The sequence below is a fragment of the Borostomias antarcticus genome (genome assembly GCF_949987555.1).
Source record: "Borostomias antarcticus genome assembly, chromosome: 17".
NCBI classification, from domain to species: Eukaryota; Metazoa; Chordata; class Actinopteri; order Stomiiformes; family Stomiidae; genus Borostomias; species Borostomias antarcticus.
In genome coordinates this window covers 13,854,809-13,877,341 of record NC_140250.1, presented here as the reverse complement: position 1 = coordinate 13,877,341, position 22,533 = coordinate 13,854,809, and the positions used below count along the sequence as shown (strand labels likewise).

General features: G+C 43.8%; 2 protein-coding genes across 2 annotated transcripts; one reads left to right on the top strand and one right to left on the bottom strand.

Moving 5' to 3' along the window:
- Window positions 1-10,162: 10,162 nt before the first annotated feature.
- On the bottom strand, window positions 10,163-12,997 carry zic2a (zic family member 2 (odd-paired homolog, Drosophila), a; the record flags this gene model as incomplete). The annotated part of the gene is made up of 3 exons (XM_084451833.1): window positions 10,163-10,363; window positions 10,587-10,750; window positions 12,022-12,997. The coding sequence occupies 3 exons, from the start codon at window positions 12,995-12,997 to the stop codon at window positions 10,163-10,165; spliced, it is 1,341 nt and encodes a 446-aa protein (XP_084307959.1).
- Window positions 12,998-18,946: 5,949 nt separating this feature from the next.
- On the top strand, window positions 18,947-22,302 carry zic5 (zic family member 5 (odd-paired homolog, Drosophila); the record flags this gene model as incomplete). The annotated part of the gene is made up of 2 exons (XM_084451730.1): window positions 18,947-20,012; window positions 21,860-22,302. The coding sequence occupies exons 1-2, from the start codon at window positions 18,968-18,970 to the stop codon at window positions 22,300-22,302; spliced, it is 1,488 nt and encodes a 495-aa protein (XP_084307856.1). The 5' UTR covers window positions 18,947-18,967.
- Between the last annotated feature and the right edge of the window lie 231 nt (window positions 22,303-22,533).

The window sequence follows — 22,533 nt, the reverse complement described above, 5'->3', positions numbered from 1 at the left end:
ATAACGGCAGTAAAATCCAGTTAATAACCGTTGACCAACCGAGCGGTTTTCTGGTCAGTGGTTCTTAGGTTTCCAGCACCTTACGAAGAGCTCGGTAACTCGGTACTATTACCTTTTGGACTTTAACAGAAAACATCAAATCCAACCTCTTTAAACACCGGGTGAAACTTCCGACCGATGTTGATAACTTTTGTCAACAGGGTTTTGTTGTTTTTCTTAGCAGACCAGAGGAGCGAGATAACAGAGAGCTGGATTCAGGTTTCAGCGCCAAATGGTTGGGATTATGTTGGAGCTGGGGTGAGGAACTACAAGGCTGCAAGACAAATAAAGGCTCATCTTTAGAAATGACTGGCTGATTGTCTCCCAGCGCCACCTCTGCTATGATTCTGTGAAGCATTCTGTATTTTGATCGTATGTTTTGATCTGAACCTGGGCCCAGTCCCCCTTCCCCTCACCCTAACCCGGGTCCGTATCCTTTTCCCACCCCCACCCTACCCCCGACCCCTGCCTCTACCTGGACCCAGGCAAACTCACACACACACAGACATACACCAGTCCTGCATGGGCTCAGATCCCCTTCCCCTCACCCTAACCCGGGTCCGTATCCTTGTCCTACCCCCTCCCTACCCCAACCCCTGCCTCTATCTGGGCCCAGGCACATTCACGCACACACAGACAGACACCAGTGTTTGCCATGTCTCTCCTATGATGTTTTTAGCATCTCTTACTCTGAAAATGTAATTTAATGTAATTTATTGCTTTATAAATGTTCTTAGCCGTTAGATAAACATACTCCAGGAGCTTGCTCGATCGCCTCGTTCAGAGGGGTCAGGGAAGAATTTTTACAGCTCACTTTTTTGGCCCCTGGGTGATACTGTTTTTTTGCTTCCCTCTGGAATATGTAGAGAGTGGGTTGTATGCCCACCTCCCTTGTTCTCTGTAAAGCGCATTGTGTTGCCTCTGGGTATGAAATGCGCTATACAAATAAAGCTTTGATTGAAAGCTTTGATTGATTGGTTTTGTTTTCTGTTGTAACAACTGTCTACTCATCATGAAAAATATTTGATAATATTAGTAAGTATACGCTGATTAATTTCTTAAAGAATTCCTTTGCAAAGATTACAGCCCCAATAATCAACTAGAGAACAACGAAATCCTATCGTCCCAGAAGGCTCGGTCTCATCAGACTCCCTTTCTAGCGACTGCTGGACTGGTCATTGACATGTGTCAGGTGCTAACTGACTGCCCGTCGATGTGCTCACTGACCAGAAAGGTCTCTGGCTGTTGAGGGACTGTCAAGCTTCCAGCATGGAAAAACTTGCCGTTCAAAGTCAATCAAATTAGCTCCTTCCGGCCCAGCGCCCTGCCCATCAGAGGGGGTCCGGTCCAGCCCGAGCCCGGGTCCAGGGAGCAGGTACTGACCACTCTGAGAGAGCCTCCCTATGGGGGGCCATAGCCTTGATAAACCTGGAGTAAATCACACCGCCATTCAATACGATCCGAAGCAAAACCGCTAACACCTACATAGGCCAGTCTAGGAAAATGCAAAGAGAGGAGAGATGGTTTCGACGTACTGGGAATGTACTTGTTTTCTTCTTTGATTGCAATCCCATGAACCTAGAGTGTTGATTAGCATGCGCTAGCGCCTAGCTAGACGTCCCCCCACGGCGCTGCTGTCGTCCCTGCTGCAGGTGAAAGAATCCCCAAGGTGAAGACCAGACGAATGAGCAGAGAGGGAGATCAGAGTATCAGACTTACCGGATATGACTGTGCGTCATGGGGACAGCCTCTGGTTTGATCTATGTCCTCGTTGGCTGCGAGAACCTGTGGAAGCCAGACAGCCTGTTAATGTTTGATGTCCCGGCTCTAACTAGCTCTTCAAAGTAGAGAGACTTTACATGTAGAATGATTTTCCCCTCGTCCTCCATTTGTGACAGTGGTTGATGTCAAGTGTCGCCTGTAAAAGATATCGTCGAATCAATAAACTGATTTTTGGAGAAAATAAGCGTGCGCCAGATGCTTGTGAGGCTAGTTGTCACGTGTGTGTGTGTGTGTGTGTGTGGGGGGGGGGGGGGGGGGGGTAGGCCACAGGGGGGCATTTCTCCAGTCACTCTCATGTCAAATCTTATAAATCTATTTGAATGTGAGTGCTACATTGTTTTCCTGATCATTGTTGAAATGACTATAACAGACAGCAGGAGGCAGGAACATCATGTTCATACCAGCCCCAAACTGACACTGGCCTGTTTTCTGAACGTAGACCTCAGAAAACTTTTTCAAAGTTCCATGAGTCCATTCACAGGGAGAGATCGAGACAGCAGTGATGACCTGAATACCTGATGAGTTGAGTCACTGTTCATCTTATAGGTTGCTGTCATCAACAAGCTTCCGGCTTCTGCTTCTCTCAATGAGTTGTCGCACGTCTTATCAAGCCTTTTTATTTGTACATGCGCCCAGAGGGGATCAAACCCCAATCTGACGTTGCTTCGTCCAAGCATCAACCAGTAGACCAAAAGAACATGCAAATGGACCAAGAGCAAGATTAGACATTACAAATAAATCAGAATCAATCTATCTAAATAAGCATTAGTGTTTACAGATAGCGTTTTTCACAACAATACAAAGCAGCAACAGACATTAATTAAACTATGCTCTGGGCCCTGGGTTACGGAATTTTCCATAATGAGGTGAGAACACAGAACAAAATGGCTCCCAGGTCTGCTGCGTAAGTTGCGTATAAACCAGACCACCACCCAGTCACCTCAGCAGCGCCTGCTGCCCCCCAGGGCTCAGCCTCGGCCTGTTTGAAGTTCAAAGTGGCTGAGGTGAAACATCATGTTTACAGGTGGGGGTTAACTGAAAATGTCCTCATTGGTGTATGTGTGTGTGTGTGTGTGTTTGTTGGGGGTAAGACAAGGAGGTCCATGAAAAGATGGCAAGGCAGCGGTAAACCAAGACAAAACCTCCGCCATTTTGTTTACTAAGAGGAAATGTGTCTCCCTCTGAGTGCTTAGGTTGAGTTCAGCTTTGAGGTAATTGAAGCCCCTAATGTTTCCCTGATGGTGACAACAGATTCTGCATTACAAGAGGATGATTCACCACCCCAACAAGTGAATATCTCTTGTTTTTACTCAGATTATTAAAATGTGATAAGAATTGATCAATTAATTTTGTATAAGGTGGTACCGGGTTGTACCTGAAATATCAAATTAAACAATTTGAAGACTGATAAAATGACACAATATGATACAACATATAGTACATATACAGTTAGTAAATAAAAATGGTTTTGTAACACCACCGACACCTCAGTGCGTCGTCTGATCGGTGGGCAGGTGAGCGGGGCTTTTTGATGGCGCACCTGTTCTGCTCCTGAATGGCCTTTGGCTGCAGCACAGAGATAGAACGGCGCTAAACACGCCTCCCGTTCCCAGCACACCTCCACCATCGGGGCGTTCCAGCAGAGTTGGCAAGGTGCTGTAGCGGAGCCGTAACGATCTGCCAATCACGATGGGGAGGGTCAGGGGGAGCGGGGGTACAGTTTGGGAGGGATTATTTTCTCTCTCTCTCTTTTCCGGAGAACAATGAACAACAGAAAGCCCACCTCGGTCCACCCCGAGTGTGTCATTTACTCTGTGCCTCTCCACTCTATGTCGTTTGCTCTCCACAAGAGGACTGGGCCTGCCAAGCTTTCTGCATGAAAGGGAGAGTGTTTAGCTTTTGAGGCTATTTTATGCGACTAACTCTGGTGTTTGTGTCCAAAGGGAGGTGCCTGCGCCAGTTTCCTTACAGGAGAGGGGGTGGGGGGGTGGGCGGGGGGGTTGTTTGTTTCTGCGCCGTGCCAGGAGGAGTGACAGCCATTCCGGCTCTTTCACAGAAACACATTGATCTGTGTGAGAAAGGCAGCCGCCGAGGCCCACATGAAAGGACATGGGGGCCGAGCTACACAGGAAGACTGTACATAGACTTCCACACAAACACAACACAGGCCTGTCAGAGAGAGAGAGGGACAGGGGGGGGGGAGAGAGAGAGAGAGAGAGAGAGAGAGAGAGAGAGAGAGAGAGAGAGAGAGAGAGAGAGAGAGAGAGAGAGGGAGGGAGAGAGAGAGGGAGAAGGAAAGGGGGAGCGAGAGGGAGAGAGAGGGAGAGGGAGAGAGGGGGGGGGGGGTGGAAGGGGGGAGGCCATAGTAACATTGGTGTGTTCACTCTACAAAAGGTGTACAGGCCTATACCAAACGCCATTCCAATTTAGCCTGAACACTAACGCCACCCCTCAAAGCCTTTATCCTTCAGGCAGGGACATCCCACAAGACACCACAAGATCCCCTCTCACCTTGTCCAGCCCTGTCAGCCAATCACAGTGAGGAACTAAGAGCACCCCTCATGCTTCTCTGGATGACTTTAGCAGAATTGTAGTTAACACGACCTATGGGCTTCCAAACATTAGGCTATATATTATATTGGATCGAAGTAAAATCATTATAATTAATATATCTGTCAAATGAGAATATATCAAGCAATTCTGGATAATGTAGGCCTATGTTTGTCTAATAGGTTACACAAAAAGCATACTTGCTGAAGGAGGGTAATGTGAAAACGACAATTCATTTTTGTTTTCCAAAATTATGTCAATATAATATAAATTAATATTACATAGAGGCGAGCGATGAAAACGGTGGATCCCCCTCTGATCTAAGAAGGAAATGCCGAATCAGAGGAAAGTCTGAAAAGGCTTGGTTATACTGTGTATTATAATAATATATTGTAACCGACTATGTTCTGTTATAATTGTATTGGCCGGCGTGATTAGGAGCAATGCTTAATGGTGCCGTTGGTAACACTTTAGAACATTAGGACAAGCTGGCACTTAAACAAATTCACCATGATAGACATAAGCCCTCTGAACATGAGGTCAGCACCTGCCATGTCAACACAACTGAAACAATCCTATTTTTTTCTAACAGACTTTGAACTTGGAGAGTTAGGCCTACATTGCATGCTTATAATTAGACTATGTTTTGGTTGAATATATTTTGTATCTTTCTATAGCTAGTTTTACTGTGGAGACATAAATAGACATAGGCTAGACATAAAGAGATTTTCGTAGATTAAAAAAAAGAAAAAGATACGATATGTGGGAAAACAACTAGCCTGTCATGAAAAAGATCTTCTTGACCGAATGCCATTTGTTATTATTTTGCAAATGTACAGTTGAAAGAACAAAGACATGTAGGCCTGTCTAACCTTCCTCAAGCTATATACTTGTCTCTATAGCTAAGCAAGTTCTGCTAGGGGAACTATATGAAATAGGCATTCTACAACAAAGCCTGTTCACAAACAATAGCAACAAAGTTAAAAAACGGTAAGAATAACATCCAGAATCACTGAATCTCTTCACGAAGGCTACTGTAGTAACAAGGTCAAGAGTTGATTATATATCTAGATCTATCTTTATGTCCTAACTGGTGAAGTCATGGTTTTAAGATATTCAAACCGCGTGACCTAAATTTTTAATACAAAAGGCCTATGAGATGGGTTACTGTTCAGCATAATTCCATTCATGAAGTAACTTATTAGTCTATTCGTTTTTGCTCAATATAATGAGTTGCATATCATCATAAAATCATTTTCATAATCCATTTTAGACTTATACCCACCGAGCAATTAGTAGCCTATCGACAATAACCAAATAAAATGTTACTGATGATCATTGTCGTAAAATCTGGATATTTCCGTTTGGGCAACTGTGCATTAACTCTGGGGAGTGTTGTTGTTTTGCGTATTTTTTTTTAATTTTTTTTTAAATAGGCCTAGGTTTTGTAGATTTAGATTTTAATTTAGTATGAAAAATCCAATGGCTCAACCTCAACAACGAAAAAGCATAACTTTGTTGTGAAGTAGGCTAGGCCTAGGCTTTAGGACACGGCTAAATTAAATAAAACTGCGTGACCCGTGGGAATTATGTCATTTAGGGCTATTTTGACGGAGCTATCCACAAGTTTGATGTACAGCAATATGATAAACTAATGAAATATTCCAGGAAAAGGTGATTTCATAAGCAATCGCTCTCGTGAATCGGTCTCAAAATGATGTGTGTTGAGGGTGTAGGGGCGTGGAGGGGAGATAGAGAGAGAGAGAGAGAGAGAGAGAGAGAGAGAGAGAGAGAGAAAGAGAGAGAGAGAGAGAGAGAGAGAGAGATGGGAGGGAGGGAGAGAGAGGGGAGGGAGAGCGAGATAGATAGAGAGAGAGAGAGAGAGAGAGAGAGAGAGAGAACCAGTGGCCAATAGTAGCGTGGGGCCGGGTGAAAATTCAACTGCTTGGATGTAGCCTAGACTAATTGTTTGCTTGGTGTTTCGTTTCACGTTTCTAGACCTAATTGGTAATTTCGGCGTGGTGGGGTATACAGTAATATTAATAGGCTACTGAAACTAAGTAGAAATTGACACGAATAATATACACCATGTATCAACAAGGGTATAGCCTACAATAATACACAGGCTACATAGGCTATCAAATGTTTGTTGAGAAGTAGGCTATTAGAGCCCAAGGCTTTGATGAAGGGCCGTTAGTCATTGGTTATTTGTTTGTTAGGTGTGGGTTAAATCAAACCAGCGACTGCAAGCCGACCACACCTGTACCTGTATATCGAGGCGGAGTGAGATATGACAGCTAGAATCCCCCCCCCCCCCCTCCCTTCTGCCTCTCACGCACACACACACACGCACACACACGCACGCACAATAGGGTAGCCTATAGCCTATAGATTATAGTCACTTTATAGCGCATGAACGATGATAGCCTTTAGCCTACATATACACTCGCGGCAAACACGTATTACCCAGATAGATCTTTAGATCACCCCTAAATGCAGCCTGATTATGTCTTTTGGAAATTGCTTAAACTGACTCACACACACACACACACACACACACACAAACTCTCTCTCACACACACACACACACACACACACATACACACACACACACGCACACACACGCACACACACACGTTACTAAACACTAATGCACCTGTGTTTGATGATTCGAGAAAACAGAGGGTGGTTGAAAATTAAAAATGTAGCCTATAGCCTAGGCTAAAATAAGCTAGGCCTACCCATTTAATAGTCTAGCAGCCTATAGGCTAGGCTAAGCCTATTAATTTAGGCCTACTCTTATAGGGCTCTATCAAGTGTTTTTCCTGCTGTCGACAGCAGGTCATAGGCCCTGAATGGTATGTGTATAACTATGAATCTTCTTGAAGAAAAAATACCTATTTTCTAAAAGCGTATCCTTCTTGCGGATCAATATCGAAGCAGCATGCGCCAGGGAGGAAGCAGCATCGACGCCCCGCGTGGGGCTGACCTTTCCCGCTCCCCACAGGTTATATCATCCTCCGCGAGAGAGGTCACCACACCAGCCTTGCTTGTGAGAAACCCCGCACTTCCGCCCAACGCATGAAGGGGCCATTACAACTTCATATAGCCTACCATAGACTATAGCCTAATGGAAAAAGTGATTCCTATAGCGTTATGTCCTCTAGCCTATATTTTATTTTCTTATTTTATATTATTTTTTACTACAGCGCTTATTTGCACTTAATACTGAATACTAGGCTATTTAAATAGCATACTGTTTTATTTTAATCACTAACTATGTGATTATATTTACTTACTGAAGTTGAGTTGGCTCTCAGACTAATAATGGCCTACTGGTAGGTGATGTTTGCGTTGTTATCATGTAGGCAATGACAATAAACTTGAAACTGAAACATTTACGATGGAATAATGTTTGAATTAGGCTACTAGATTTTATTGGGTTGGGATTGGTTCAATTATGTTCAAATGAATTATAAATCTAGGTGTGTCATGACATGCAGTGAGTTTGCTATAGGAAAGGTGCGAGAACCTCTAGAGTCTGACAGCAGGCATATGCACTCCATCACAACTCTCCTGAGACGAGGGAGACGTGCCTCGGTAACCACCGTTATAAAGTTACACATTATCGCTAGTAGAAATAAGAGTATAGGCCTATAGGCTATTCCTCTCGCCCTCCGCCGGTCCGAGCCCACGACGCTTTCGTTCATTAGGCTGGCTACTCCTTTTCCAAAACGTGGGCATAGGCTTGCAATTAAAAGCTATAAACCACCAGAGCTACACCTCTGCCACCGTGTGCTGCGTATCACTGCAGATAGAGCCATGGCCGAGGATATAGCCTACAAACCATTGCCTCTCTCCCTCTCTCTCTCTCTCTCTCTCTCTCTCTCTCTCTCAGAAATCTACAAACAACGTAGCCTAATAGTCGTTTGAAACTTGCATCCTGATTCTCTTCATGTCGGATCAAAGTAGGCTATTCTGCAAATATAGGCCTACTTAATACTTATATATAAAAGCCTACTTATATTATACTTAATAACAAGTAGGCTAGGCTATTTGTTCTTATTTGCAGAATGTGCATTGTTAACTGCTAGGCCTATCTTAAATCATAGCCTATCAGTTTATTATCAGGGTAATCTAGGCCTAGTTTTCTATCTACTAGTTTAGTGTGTTCCTGTAGCACTGTTAAAAGGTCGGTATTTTGTACAGTGAATATTAGCCTAAGCTTTATGTTCAAAATGATTGTGGGTCACAATTGTCTACCATCTAATCTACGATCCTTTTACTATCAGGGCCAAAAGAATGCCGTCTTCAACTCTTGAAATCATGGGGTCTTATAAAATATCGTTTTATTTGCCTATTATCTTATTCCTTTAAAGCAAAATCACAAACATTTAGCTTACAACATGCGCTGCCAACGTTATCTTGCAAGCAAAAGCTAATAGGTCCAGGTGTTCTGAGAGTAGGCCTGTGGATAAATTAGCCATTACGTGGACATAGGCTATGACTTAAGGTGAAGACCAGAGGGCCGTTTTAGCACTGAGTCGTCAAGTTCAAGTTCACGGCTGCTCTAACCGCATACCCCTGTCCCTGAAGACGGGGGGAGGGGATCTCCGGCTAGATTTGAAGGGAATAGGGGGTTGATTTCAACTAAATACAGCGCGTGCTAAACCATAGAATAGCATACATTTGACAAGGAGGCCAGGATTAAAATTCCAGAAGTTAATTTGAAAGAATGAGTTAGACGTGAGGACACCAGTCATGAATGCACGCAACCGGCAATAAAGTTACATTCAATGTAGGCAGCCAACACTTGGTTCCGCGTGAGTGAGACTTTCTCCCAATCATTTTAAATTAGGCTGTAGCATTTTCAAGTTTACAGTTGTCGTGTTCAGCTGAGGGGTCTACTGCTTGCCCGTGCTTTGATCGTAATCAGATACGAGAGATCACTATTTTATCACTTGCAACACTTTTTATTATATTTGTATGCAGTAAAATCCTTATCACAATAATGAAGAAAACACCTCTTAAACTTTGAACAAAAACACATAACAAAACAACTGCCCGTGTTTAGCTCATCATTGTACATATTTATAGTAAAGAAACATTCTTTATAAATATTGTTTCATCTGTAGCAAGTAAATACCATAATTTAATTACAAATGGATAAATATGGCAGTTGATATTTACAAAAGGAAGGGTGTAGTTACAGAAATTTGAACGGCACGACGTTTATTTTCCTCACAATCTTCCAGATAGTATTTCACAATTTCAAACTTGCAAAGCACAAAAGATCACAAGTTAAGCCCAGCAAACTAAAATATACATTCACAAGCAAAATATTGTGGTCTGTTTGAGTTTAGTGTTGACTTTGGCACTCTTTCCAGTTTATAGATGTTTAGTATAGTTACAATCAATTTGCCTTATGATCACAATATTTAACATAATAATACACCTTTTTATCGCAGTATGTGCACTAGAAGTCCAGTTAGAGAAATAGCTACCATTGAAGGAACATCTATAGCCTACATCAAAGACTGACAAAATCTATCACAACCAATGGGAAAGAGGGCGTTTAGTAATTATGTACAGTATTGAATACAACTTGAATATATTACATATTTTCTTCTGTTGGTAATTTCTCATGTTCCCTGGTGGATTCGACTAGCTTTTAGTGCTCTCGAAACGTTAGTGTGTTTGTTTGTGCCTCCTCAGTGCGTGCACTAATGTGTCCCAATCTCCCGCATTAGACGGTCCGGTTCTGAGAGAGGATTGTGTGTTGGGTTCAGTCCTAAACATACCATTCACTGAAATTGGATGTTAGGCTGCTGTGACCATTGTTGTTGTTGTTGTGGACGATTGATGCGGGGGACAGATTGTTGTTGCTCTGAGTCTCGGTGGTGGGGGAGACGAGGCCAGGGGGCGTGGAGGACTCATAGCCAGAGCTGGCAGCAGGCGAAGAGTCGGAGGCAGAGGGGGTAGACTCGTGGACCTGGAAAAATGGATGAACATTATTAGTTCCAAATTATTATTGAAGTAGTTGTGATTGTAATGTTTCGATTTCAAAAATCACAAGGTGATTGTGTTAAGCAGCAAAATAATGCAGGAACAACCAAGCCTTTTTCAATAGGCCCACGCAAACAGAAACACACATAGCCTACACACACACACACACACACGCACACACACATACTGCATTGTACAAGTGAATTTACCTTCATGTGTTTGCGCAGAGAGCTGGGGTGGGTGTATGACTTGTCGCACATTTTACAGAGATAGGGCTTGTCAGACGTGTGAACGTGCATGTGTTTCTTTCTGTCGCTGCTGTTTGCAAACCTCCTGTCGCAGCCTTCAAATTCACACTGGAACGGCTTCTCGCCTGCAGAATAGAAACAATTAGAAACACACGTTAGATTCAGTTACCCTACATGTGCATTAGTTGCCTTAAAAAATCACCGTCAGTCAATAACACCAGGAGTAACGGTCGTAGCCTCTCCTGTTTAATGGTGAATGCGAGAAAAACCCCACTCTGTTTCCAGTTAAAACTCTGCTAGCTCACTTGATGCTATTCATTTGAACGCGGCTAACATTTCTTTATTTATGTGCAGATATTTGCGGTTTATGTAGGCCCGGTGCTATTTAAAAATGAATTAAGCCTTGAAAAACATCATGCGTGTCTTAGGCTACTCCGATAAATAAAGCATTGAACAAATGTGATATCTGCATTTTACACCACAGTTTAAGAATGGATGAATTGGATTGTTTGAAATTCGAAGTGAACGGGCCAAAGCTTAGTAACCCAAACAGGAGGCGCAACGTTTGGTGGGAAACTATAAAAGATCTAATTAACACCTCGACAGTTTACAATGGCTCAATACCACAACGAATCCTCCAAGAAAATAATTCAAATGCGAAAGGCTGGGAATGGCTCGTCTAGCACCTACTATCACTTGAATGCAATAGAAAACAATAGGGCCTTTACACATGCATCACACTTCTGCTCCTGAAGAGTAAGTAGCCTATAGGCCAAATACACCGCAAACACACAATACAATATCTCTAAAAGAATGGCACAAAATAAAACAATATTTCTCAATGGGGCGATATGGAAAAAAGAACAAGAAAAAAAGAGGCATCCGTATTGAAAGCCTGAAAGCTCAGTCTCGCGTAAACATTAAACCGGCTGATGAGATTTACTACTAGCCTACTCGCTGCACGCGATAGGCTACGCTTCGAGCTGGGTGTCGCCTTTGACCCATATTAAAGTTTAGCCTACAACCACAAACCTTCGGTAGACTGTTAGGCTACATGATATATCAAATTGAAAGTCAATGTTTACGTTTCCAGAATTACACAAATCATTTTCCTATCGCTTGCGGGAGTGTAGTTCACGCGTTTAATGCATTTTCCTATCTAAATCTACTTAGACTGATGATGCGAATATGTACATGGGCCGTCTAAAAATACCCTGCTAATCAGATTAAATTTGGGTTTGCGGTGGTATCCTGGCTACAAACAAACACTTTCTTATTGTGTCGAGATACAACATTTTACAATGGCATGTCACGTATCTAAACGTGCGGTGTACGTTTATGGAACGAAAAACTGCAACGAAGACAGACAATAGATGCACACAATGTTTCTAATTACCTGTATGAGTTCTCTTGTGTATCTTGAGGTTTTCCGACCGAGCGAAGACCTTGCCACATCCCGGGAACGGACAGGGGAACGGTTTCTCCCCCGTGTGCACGCGAATGTGGTTCACCAGTTTGTATTTTGCTTTGAACGGTTTGCTCTCACGGGGGCACTCCTCCCAGAAGCAGACGTGGTTGCTCTGCTCCGGTCCACCGACGTGCTCCACCGAGACATGCGTGACCAGCTCGTGCATGGTGCTGAAAGTTTTGTTGCAACTCTTCTTGGGGTTGCTGAGCTGCTCCGGGTCGATCCACTTGCAGATGAGTTCCTGTTTGATACACTGCTGCCTCATGTAGCGGAAGAAGGCACCGGGGTGGTGGTGATGATGGGCCATGTTCATCCCCATGTTCATATTCATGGAGCCGTACTGGTTGTGAAGCTGCGCGGCCGAGTAGGGGTCGGTTCTCGGGCTGGAGACTTGGTGATACTGATCGGAACGCCCGAAAACTTCCCCCGGTAGTCCAAGGCGCATTTGGCCGTTCAATACGTTCGGAGATCCGTGGGACCCATGCTGGTCGTGGATCCCCGGGAACAGAATGTGGCCCTGGCTGTCTGTGTGGGAGTGGTGGAGGGACCCCGCCGTAGGGCCAAAAATAGCATGCTGGCTGCTCACCGGAGAGGATTCTCCAAACCCGCGGCTGCGAAAGAGAAAGTCCCGAGTGGAGTTGAAGGGCGAGCTCGCATACGAGGTGACGTGGGCGGCGTGCGCCCCCAAAGCCGCCGCGGGGTAGCCTGGCGCTTGGGAGGTAAAGGCTGAGCTCTGTCCCGGAGAAAGATCATGGTTCAGCTTGAACGCACCCATGTGCGCCGAGTCGACGAAGCTATTTTGTGCTAAACTCAGGTCTCTGTCCTGCATGTCGCTCGCTGAGTGATGCCTAGCAAATGTGCCTACTCCCAATCCGGGAAACTGGTGACCAGCGTCCAGTAACATGATTTCTTAGCAAATTTCGTTTGAATCAATGCGTGTATAATAAAAAGTGTAGAAAAAAACAGATTTAAAATGTATATTCGGACGAGGAAGTATCAACTTCCATGCATAGAAACAACATATCACGCGAAGTTCAAAGCGATGATCCGCTCATGGTAAGGAAAAAAAAACGCTATATCTTATCTTTTCGCGAACGTCTATATTCACCCGCAGTTAACTTAGAAAATCCCCTTGAAACGAAATGCAGATTCCTTTGCACTTTCCTCCATAAACTGAAAGCTGATTTATTTTAAACACATTTGAAGAATTGAATAATTATCTTACTAGGTGTCCTTCGCACAGAGAGAGAGAGCGGGTTGTTGCAGCATCTCGGATTGTTGTTCCGATTGGTATGTTTATTTCTCTCGCTTGCCTGTGTTTATCGCAGAGGGTCTCTCTTTCTCCGTGGACTGGCACTACCTCCTCTAACGCCCCCTTTAACTGGAGCTCGGTCACTCATTCCACGCAGTCTCATTGGCCACCGCGTCTCATCAATCCCAGGTGCCCCTCCAATAGCAGGTACCGATTTGGCGACTAATAGCTGATCGCCATTTTCCACTAATAATTACCGCCTACTTTTCAGGAGAGGCTTTCCTGGGGATTGGGGGGAGGAGAAAAGTGCATAGAATGTGACTAAAATCGTTATCTTGAAGGTAGTTATTTGTAGTGTATGGCATGACAATAGGATTCAATGTAAGAGTCGTGAGACGAGCTGTAGGCCTAGGGGTTAGAGAAGAACCAAGGACAGAATAAAGCTACCCTAGTCTTTGGGTTGGAGTGAGGCCTGGGGTTCAGCTAACCCACTGTGTTTTATATATTAGGCCTATTTCAATTCATAGAACCTCTGGAAAGTTGTGCAAGTAAGCACAATGCAAGTAACGAGCTTCCAGAAGATAGCATGTCTTTGTAGCACACCAACAATTCCAATCACTGGTATGTCTCCGAAATGCTGCTCATCACAGTGCCTTGAATATATTCCTAGGCTAGTATACCTAAACAGCGTCAACAGGCATGTTGGCCATGCACACTCGCTTTTCTTTGGATGGAAATGCAGTGTCTCAGCATTTTGGGGATAGCCTAATATTTGTTAGGCTACATTTGTGATTCCAGACGTTGGTGCATAATGATGTTTCAGTAGGCTAGATAAACTATTGGAAGATAACATCCCATCACCTTCAGAAAATACATTTGGTTTGCATTGCATGTTAGTCAATAACACGTGTCTCTAAAATAATACTATGTTTCTTTAACGTGGTGAACCCAATTCCTTGGATTATGCTGGGGTTGCGCGTGAAGACTGTTTTCATGCAACATTCTAGAAGTCATCCATGAAATGAGAGCGCGAGCACGCACACACATACACGCGCACACCCATACCTCCATGGCACACACACACACGCACACACTCACACACACACTAATATAGACAAAATATTCAAAGAAAAAATCATTGTATAGGCCACATAAGTGTTTAAGTGTTTATATTTAAATTGTCCATGTCCATTTAGCCAAGATTGTTGGTTTTGTTTGTGTCAACATCCATTATAGCCTACTTTTGAATTGTTTTTATGTTGTAAGAACAGCATTGCTGTTTTTTTTACTATATGATCACACATTCTCTAGCAGGCATGGGCTACCAAAATAACGACAGGCATGCCTGCATAAAGTGGACTATACCACATATTGTTATTAAGTTTTCATATTAGTGTAGTAGGCCTACGCTATTAAGCTAGTGTTATAAACAATGATTTTTGTGAAATATTTAGCATTTGTTATTTTAAAAGTTTGAACCACCTTTGGGGTGTCCCTCCTCGGTGTCCATACAGAAAAGGAGCCTCAATGTCCCACAGCACCGACATCATGCTCTCACAATCTTTACAACTGGTGACGCTTTTCCCCCAAAGCGCTTATTGAATCTGCGTTTACAGCAGGCTATACAACAGCTGCTCATTCACACGTTAGCATTAGGTGAAAGGAAGTTTACTTACACTTTAATTGAACTCAAGTCCCACAAGTCCTCCTGTTCCAACACACATCAAACTGCCCCTTGTCTCTCTCGACTCCCAAACACTTTAGCGGTAAATAATGGGGAAGGCGAAAGGGAACGTATACACTTTGTGAACTCTGTCTCTCTCAGCCTCTAGCCGGCAACCTCAGCGCTCTGAGCCATTCTTCCCAGACTAGTTCAACCCGCACCGCAGGAAACGCAGGAGCTGATCCAAGTTCAAAGTCACGTCTGCCGACCTCTCTAAGAAGTTCTTTATTTCTCGGGAAAACCACAAACCCCCTTTCCCTGTCACTTAAAAGAAAAATAAAGTATAAAGAAAGAAAACTCAATCGGCCAAAGGCACATGGCCGTGGGTTCGTATTTCCCCCTCTACCTCATGAAGAAAGGGGCCACTGAAATCCCCAAAGACTAGTATTTCAACAGGTTACAAAGTCTGCAATATAAGAGGAGACATACATCGTTAAAATAGGCCTATATCAAATTAAACGTTGTTACAATATGGACAATAACTATTTGGGGCGTTGACGTCCCCCATGAACTAAGTCCAAATATTAATGGACCAATCTTCATGATTTGAATATAACTGACAACAAAGCCCACACTATGGCTGAATGACGGCGCCTAACCCAGGCCAGGGGTGAAGGAAACGGGCCGTATTTCACTAGCCCGTTATTTGACAATATCAATATGTTGACGCGTTGGAAGGTTACTTGTGTGGTTTTCGTGACCTTGTGTGTTTCATGGATGTTTGACCTTTGACCCGTTAAGACCACATATGTTGCCCTCCTGACTCCTTTATAAAATGAACCTTTTTATAACAAAGCACCTTTGTTTTAGAGGGGGAAAACGTTTAAAGACGTCGACCTTTAACGAACGACTGAAGCGAATAGGCTACAGCGTATGTTTTTTTCCTTTCCAGCTAATCATGACCAGGGGTATTCTCAAATGTATTCACATGTGTAAATTCAGCCGGGAGCTGGAATTAAATCAAGTGTCTTAATGCACAGCCTATAGGCATACGTATATCGAAATACCTTCATCCATGATTCATGGCTATTAAGTGTAAATAAATAGTCTGAAATTTTGCTGACGGGTTACATTCAATATTAGTGCCTGTTATAACGTCCAAGGGTGAGGGACTCGAACCCGAGTGATGTGTTAGTAGGCTATTGGACCACTCTGACCGAGTCTAGAGAGCCTCTACAAAGAACCGCTATCCTCAGCGAAAGGCAGAGCATGGGCTCATTCTTCACAGGCTACTACAAGTCCTAGGCATACTGCACAGTGTACTCTCCTAGGGCCACACGACCGTGACATCAATGTAGCGTTAGACAGGTGCAGGGTTTGAACCCATGTCTCCTGCACCAAAGGAGACTCGCAGTCGAGCCTCGCACCCACAGGGCGCTGCGATATTTAAGGAAGCTTTGGGTAATTATTTATCAGGCTATTGTTTAGAAACGAGTCTAAAGTTAGAGGGTGCCATTAACAGGTTGAGGGTGTGCGTGCATAGCGACTACATGCAACAGGCTATTACCGCAAGGGGATTTGTTAATAGGATATATATAGCCTATATTTATTTTCCAATATTGACATGACTAATATAGCCTAGTGTTTAGTTTGAAATGTAAGACGTGAATATGTTGATGAGTGGGCACCGACCAATATGCGTCATGTAATACAGCAGGCTAGCATAGGCTCTCTCCTGATCTGAACATTGCTATAAACATGTTTTGATCTATATTGTTGGAACAGCATCTCTTGAACATGTTTTACAACTGTAGAGTATGCCATTTGTTAGCATGCAAATATATCTCCTACAACATAAATATGGGATAGTTCGAAGTATAAGGCAGTCTAAGATAATAAAAGTAAAGACATATATTGTATTACATGACATTTACAAACTAATTAGCCTTTGCAAGGTGAAATGGAGACAGAAATACAGATAACCCGTCAGTATTTGTTTGCCACAAGTGTATGGAGAAAATAATCCCCATGGGATTTACGAAAAAATGAATTCTCTTAGAGAGTTATATAGTTCACTGAAGGATACTCGCATCACTGTCTGAGCGTCCATTTTAGTATTTTTTTCCCCTGCTTGATTTCTTACAAAAATATGAGAGAAACACAACTGTTGATTTGATTTTCAGTTTAAACTCAGACATAACTAACACATTGACTGAAAAATGAAAGTATCGGTTTATGCAATAGTAGGGTCTATGAAAATCAATCTAAAGTAACTTGACCGTAACTGCCCCAAACAAAGGAAAAATCGTCCAGTGGTTGCAATAAATCTAGGAGGACTATGTAATTAAGTGATTTATTTTGTTGGCGTGGGAACTTGATTTTGAGCGGAACTACTGTATGCTACCACTTGTACAGTAACCTAAGATCATTGACGCTGACGATCACTAATCGATTCCAAAGGTGTCTTTGAATGAAGACGTATTAAGTCAATGACAGATACGCGCCCCGCTGGGTGAACAGAGAGCATACAAGAGGGCGTGTTCTCCTACCATAAAAAAGTCCACTGGTACAGATTTACAAGTTCTCCCTCACTTCACTCATGACTGGCTCGTAAAAAGTGAACACATCAGTTTTAATTGATTGATGGAAGCATATTAAATAACCATTAATGCTGCAAAATCCATGCAACCATGAAAGTTGGCTTTTTGAAAGTAATTTTAATTGATCCGTCCTTATTAATGTCTCATGTCACCCGAAAAGTTGAAAACTATTGTATAAAAATGTCATTTTTACAACTTTTACTTTACTTTATTGTCCCAGAAGGGAAATTATTAAACGTATTAGTCAACTATATATATATATATAGGCAATATATATATATATGTTTTATTTTTTGCTATTCTGGATGCATGCTATTTTGAAATCTGAATAGCATACAGTGTTTTTGACACACCAGACACCAGGATAAATGCAGGTCTATTTTAAATCATCATATCGTAACTCACTCAACTGATGTGCCTATATAGGCTAAAGACGGTATGAGCAATAGCCTACATTCATAGTTTACGTGAAAACATGGAAAAACAACATGGCCTATCCACGTCTGTATAAAATTCATTCATTCATTATATGATGACGCCAAAACATGTGAAAACAAATGTAGCCTAATGTAAAGAAAGCTACAAAGTGAATGGATAAACACGCAATTTGTAAATAACCTACTTCAAAGTTTTTTTGAAGTTGTGCGGATTCTATAGCCTAGGCTACCCGTACACGAGGCTCTCTGGTGGACGTCAGGCTATTAGGCTACATAGACCAATATTCTTAAACCTTACTCTATTAGGCTATAGTCATCGTCCCTCAACGTTTCAATTTCAATAATTTCAATAAAAGCCTAATTATGCAGGAAATAATAACATGGACATTAAAAGTATTATTTTACTAGTAGTTTGCCCTGGCCGCTATGGAGAAAAATTATGCCTAGTAACAGAAAACTGCATATTAGTAGACCTATTACATAAATTGTCCTATTTTTCTGTCATCCACGTGCGTCGACCACGGTAAACAGCAAGCCGCACAAACAGATTTGCTGGTAACTTTGTGAGTAGGCTACAACTTTTTGGAGTCAACAGCGATAAAGAGAGTGAGGGGGCGGAACCCTGCTGAGCCCCTGCGCTGAACGACAGCCAATCGCTTCGTTCTCTTAACTGCCAGTCACCGAAATCCGTCCAATACCCGCAGTGCCATTTCTAAACTGTATTCCCTACTGTGTCCTCCAACTGTTGTATGTTCTGCCAATCGCTTGAGGACAGAGTGGGAAAAGGAGCAAACGGAGTTAGAGGCAGGACAAAAGAAGTTATATAGACCTTTATGTACATAGCCTATATTCTAATGTTTTAGATAGCGTGGTGTGGGGGAAAACAGTAGCGGTTAGTGTGGATGGACTTGGCAGTGTAGTTATGGAGCCCCCTTTAAGCAAGAGGAATCCGGCGATAAGATTAGCGGATTTGGCAGCGACTCAACCCCTTCCTCATCAGAATATGACAGGCTTCCCGGGGCTAGGGGGGCATCACCCTCTCTCCCACCATGCCCACCTGCACCCTGGGGAGATGGGCAACGACCCTGGAGTGGCACTCACTCCATTTGGACCCGAGCACATGGCACAGACAAACGCTCTCAAACTTAGCCCCTCTCAGCACATTCAGAGCCATCCCGAAGCCCAGACCGCGGCATCTTTCAGTTCTGCTCAGCCCACAGTCGGTTTCCCCGTGGCTCACCCCCACTCAGGCTACTCAAGCAGCAGGGACTTCATCCTCAGGAGAGAACTCTCAGCCTCTGCTATGCATGCACTTGGCGACCAGCATAGTTCCGCCTCCTCCCCTCATCACCATGGCATGTTCATCTCCCCAACAGGTGCTTATGGGCACACGGAAAGTGGTGCCCATCCACTTTTCTCTGGACTTCACGACCAGGCGTCCCCAGGTGCCCACCACCACCATGCCCTCAACGGGCAAATGCGCCTGGGTCTACCGGGGGACATTTACGGAAGGCCAGAGCACTTCGGCCACAGGCCCGAGCACTATGGACCATCTTCTCTCCACAGCTACAACTCCATGAACCTTAATGTGAACATCGCTTCTGCTCCGCACGGAGCCGCGGGGGCGTTCTTGAGATACATGAGGCAGCCCATCAAACAAGAGTTAATCTGCAAATGGATCGACCAGGAACTAACTTCAAAGAAGCCCTGCTCAAAAACTTACAGCACCATGCACGAGTTGGTGAACCATGTCACGGTGGAGCACGTCGGGGGACCGGAGCAGAGCAGCCACGTCTGCTTCTGGGAGGAATGTCCGCGCGAGGGAAAAGCATTCAAAGCGAAGTACAAACTGATAAATCACATTCGCGTTCACACGGGAGAAAAGCCGTTCCCGTGTCCATTCCCGGGTTGTGGAAAAGTGTTCGCCCGCTCGGAGAATCTAAAGATTCACAAAAGGACTCACACAGGTAAGCGACATCAGAGCCGAATTGTCTAAAACTGCATGTAGATAAACAGAGCCCTACCCTTGAGAAATCCGTCGCTTATTTCAACGATTAGAAAACGATAGACTATCCACTGATCTGACTGCCCAGGATAGTGAATGGCCGTGCGTAAAAGTAGTCTAACGGAAATTAGTTTGATCAAATACTATAATTATTTAAGGTAGGATATTGCTTCACGTGCAGTCAACTATTTAGTCTTTGAAGTGTATGCGCTTTGCAGTCACACAAACGCAGGTTCAGGGGGAGGATAAGAGCACACGGTTTATGAAACGTGCTTACGTAGGCTACTTCCAAGTGAGTACCCCTCGTAGAATACTGTACTCCTACGCGTAATGGTTATCAGTCAACATGCATAGTTACGCATTAATAGATCTGGGAGTACGTTGAGTTATGGACTCATCACCACATCAAATGCATCTTGTTCAGGGTTTACCAAATGATTAACAAAACTATGTGAAGCTGGGTTCAGTTGAACCATACGATATAATTGAACATAAGATAGCCTATTATTGGACATTTGTAGTTTCTTATGGTTGATAGCCGGGGCATAAAATCTTGATTTTAGTTCGCATTTAGTGGTTGGCTATCTGAACCAACCAGCAGGACTACAAGTGCTGTAAACTGACATTCACTCATGAAGACCAACCACCGCAATAGCGTTAATTCAACTTGTTAAAACAGCCTCGAGAATGAACCATGCAGTAAGCAAAGACCGCACGTGTTTTGTTTGTAGCCTGAGCAGAGAGCAACTTTTTACCCAGTTACTCTCTCGGGGGCTGTGTCAGAAAAGGCCCCTGCGTTACCGAGGGTTGGCCTGTTTGGACCAGCAAGTGCATCCCAAGACTGAACTCAAATAAATAGCACTGCAATCAGATCAGGTCAGAGTCTCACCCTAACGTGAGGAAGGAGACACGACAGAGTCTATCTAAAAAACGCCATGATTAGCATACCCATCACATTTCGGTGGCGTCTATTCGCCTTTAACCACTGTGAAAACCTTACTGTGTTTCCTTCACGTTAAAAGTGGTGTTTAATCAATACGCCACGGCCTATAACGCATCTCTAAATGATTATTGTATTCGTTCCCTTTTCCGAGCTCACAATCACGTGTTATGAATTAGCTGTAGTTAACAGGCAGTGATTGCAGCCGTTTGTCCTTGTTATTATTTTGCCTAAAATACAGGCTACCTGATTGCACTGTCCTTTCTCTCCTGCCCAATGAGAGACCCAATGACGACGGCCCATTGTATTGTACATTCCCCCTGCGCGCGTGCATGCGGTAGGCCACCGCCACAGGCCGCCGCATGACAAGTTACACGTGTTCAGTCAGGAACAAGCGTCTTACATGTGGGAGGGGAGTGGTGGCGGGTATGGATCTATAATAAAGAAGGTATGTCGGAGAGGAAAGCCTTGCGGCGGAGTGGGCTGCCACGCCGACCATTTATGGAGTAATTACACAAGAAGTGGTATGTTACAAAGCAGTTAAGCGAGGGTTTCAATTAGGCTGTTGGCCTACTTTCATCCAGCATGTGAACAGTGAAGGTGGGGGAAATGAATTATTATTCATGTGGGCCAAAGCGAAATTAACTTTCATTGCTGTGTTGTTTTGTTTTTTTAGATTGGATGGATGAATGGTGGATAAAGTCTTACATTTACTATTTAGACGACTATTAAGCTACTGTGATGTGGTCTCTTTGGGCTTTGTAACAATACATGTCCATGAGACACAGAATGTCATATATTGACGTTTTCAGATGTGCCATGGTGATCAACATGATTTGCTAATATCCCTGGATCTCAATTTATTTCAGGAGAGAAGCCTTTCAAATGCGAGTTTGATGGCTGCGACAGGAAATTCGCCAACAGCAGCGACCGGAAGAAGCACTCTCATGTCCACACCAGTGACAAGCCTTACTACTGTAAAGTCCGTGGCTGTGACAAGTCCTACACGCATCCCAGCTCGCTGCGAAAGCACATGAAAGTCCACTGCAAGTCCCCACCGCCCCCCTCCTCCGCTAACACCTCATACATTTCCTCCACGAACCCTCTCGGCGCTCCCCTCTCACCTTCCTCCGAGTCACATAGGAACCGGTCCGCAAACCTCTCGCCTCAGGTCACCAACCTCAATGAGTGGTACGTGTGCCAGGGGAGTGGGGGACCCAACCACCTCCACACCCCTTCCAGCGATGTGCCAACGTCAGACTCGGAAGATGAGGACTCTTTCAGACACTCAGACCCAAGGACAATGCTCTAATGTTTACAGACAGAACTGATTTTATTCCCTGAAATGTCACCCCACTGATAAAAAAAAAAAAGCTCATAAGGGTGGGATTTTACTGACTGCATATAAGCATATCAATGGTTTTAAATAGCTATGGAGCGAGAAATAGCTCTGTGGATATCATACTGAGGAACAACATGCCTTTGATATGAGCTCTCTCTTGTTCCTCATGAGGTGAATGTATGGACATCACAACACGGTTCA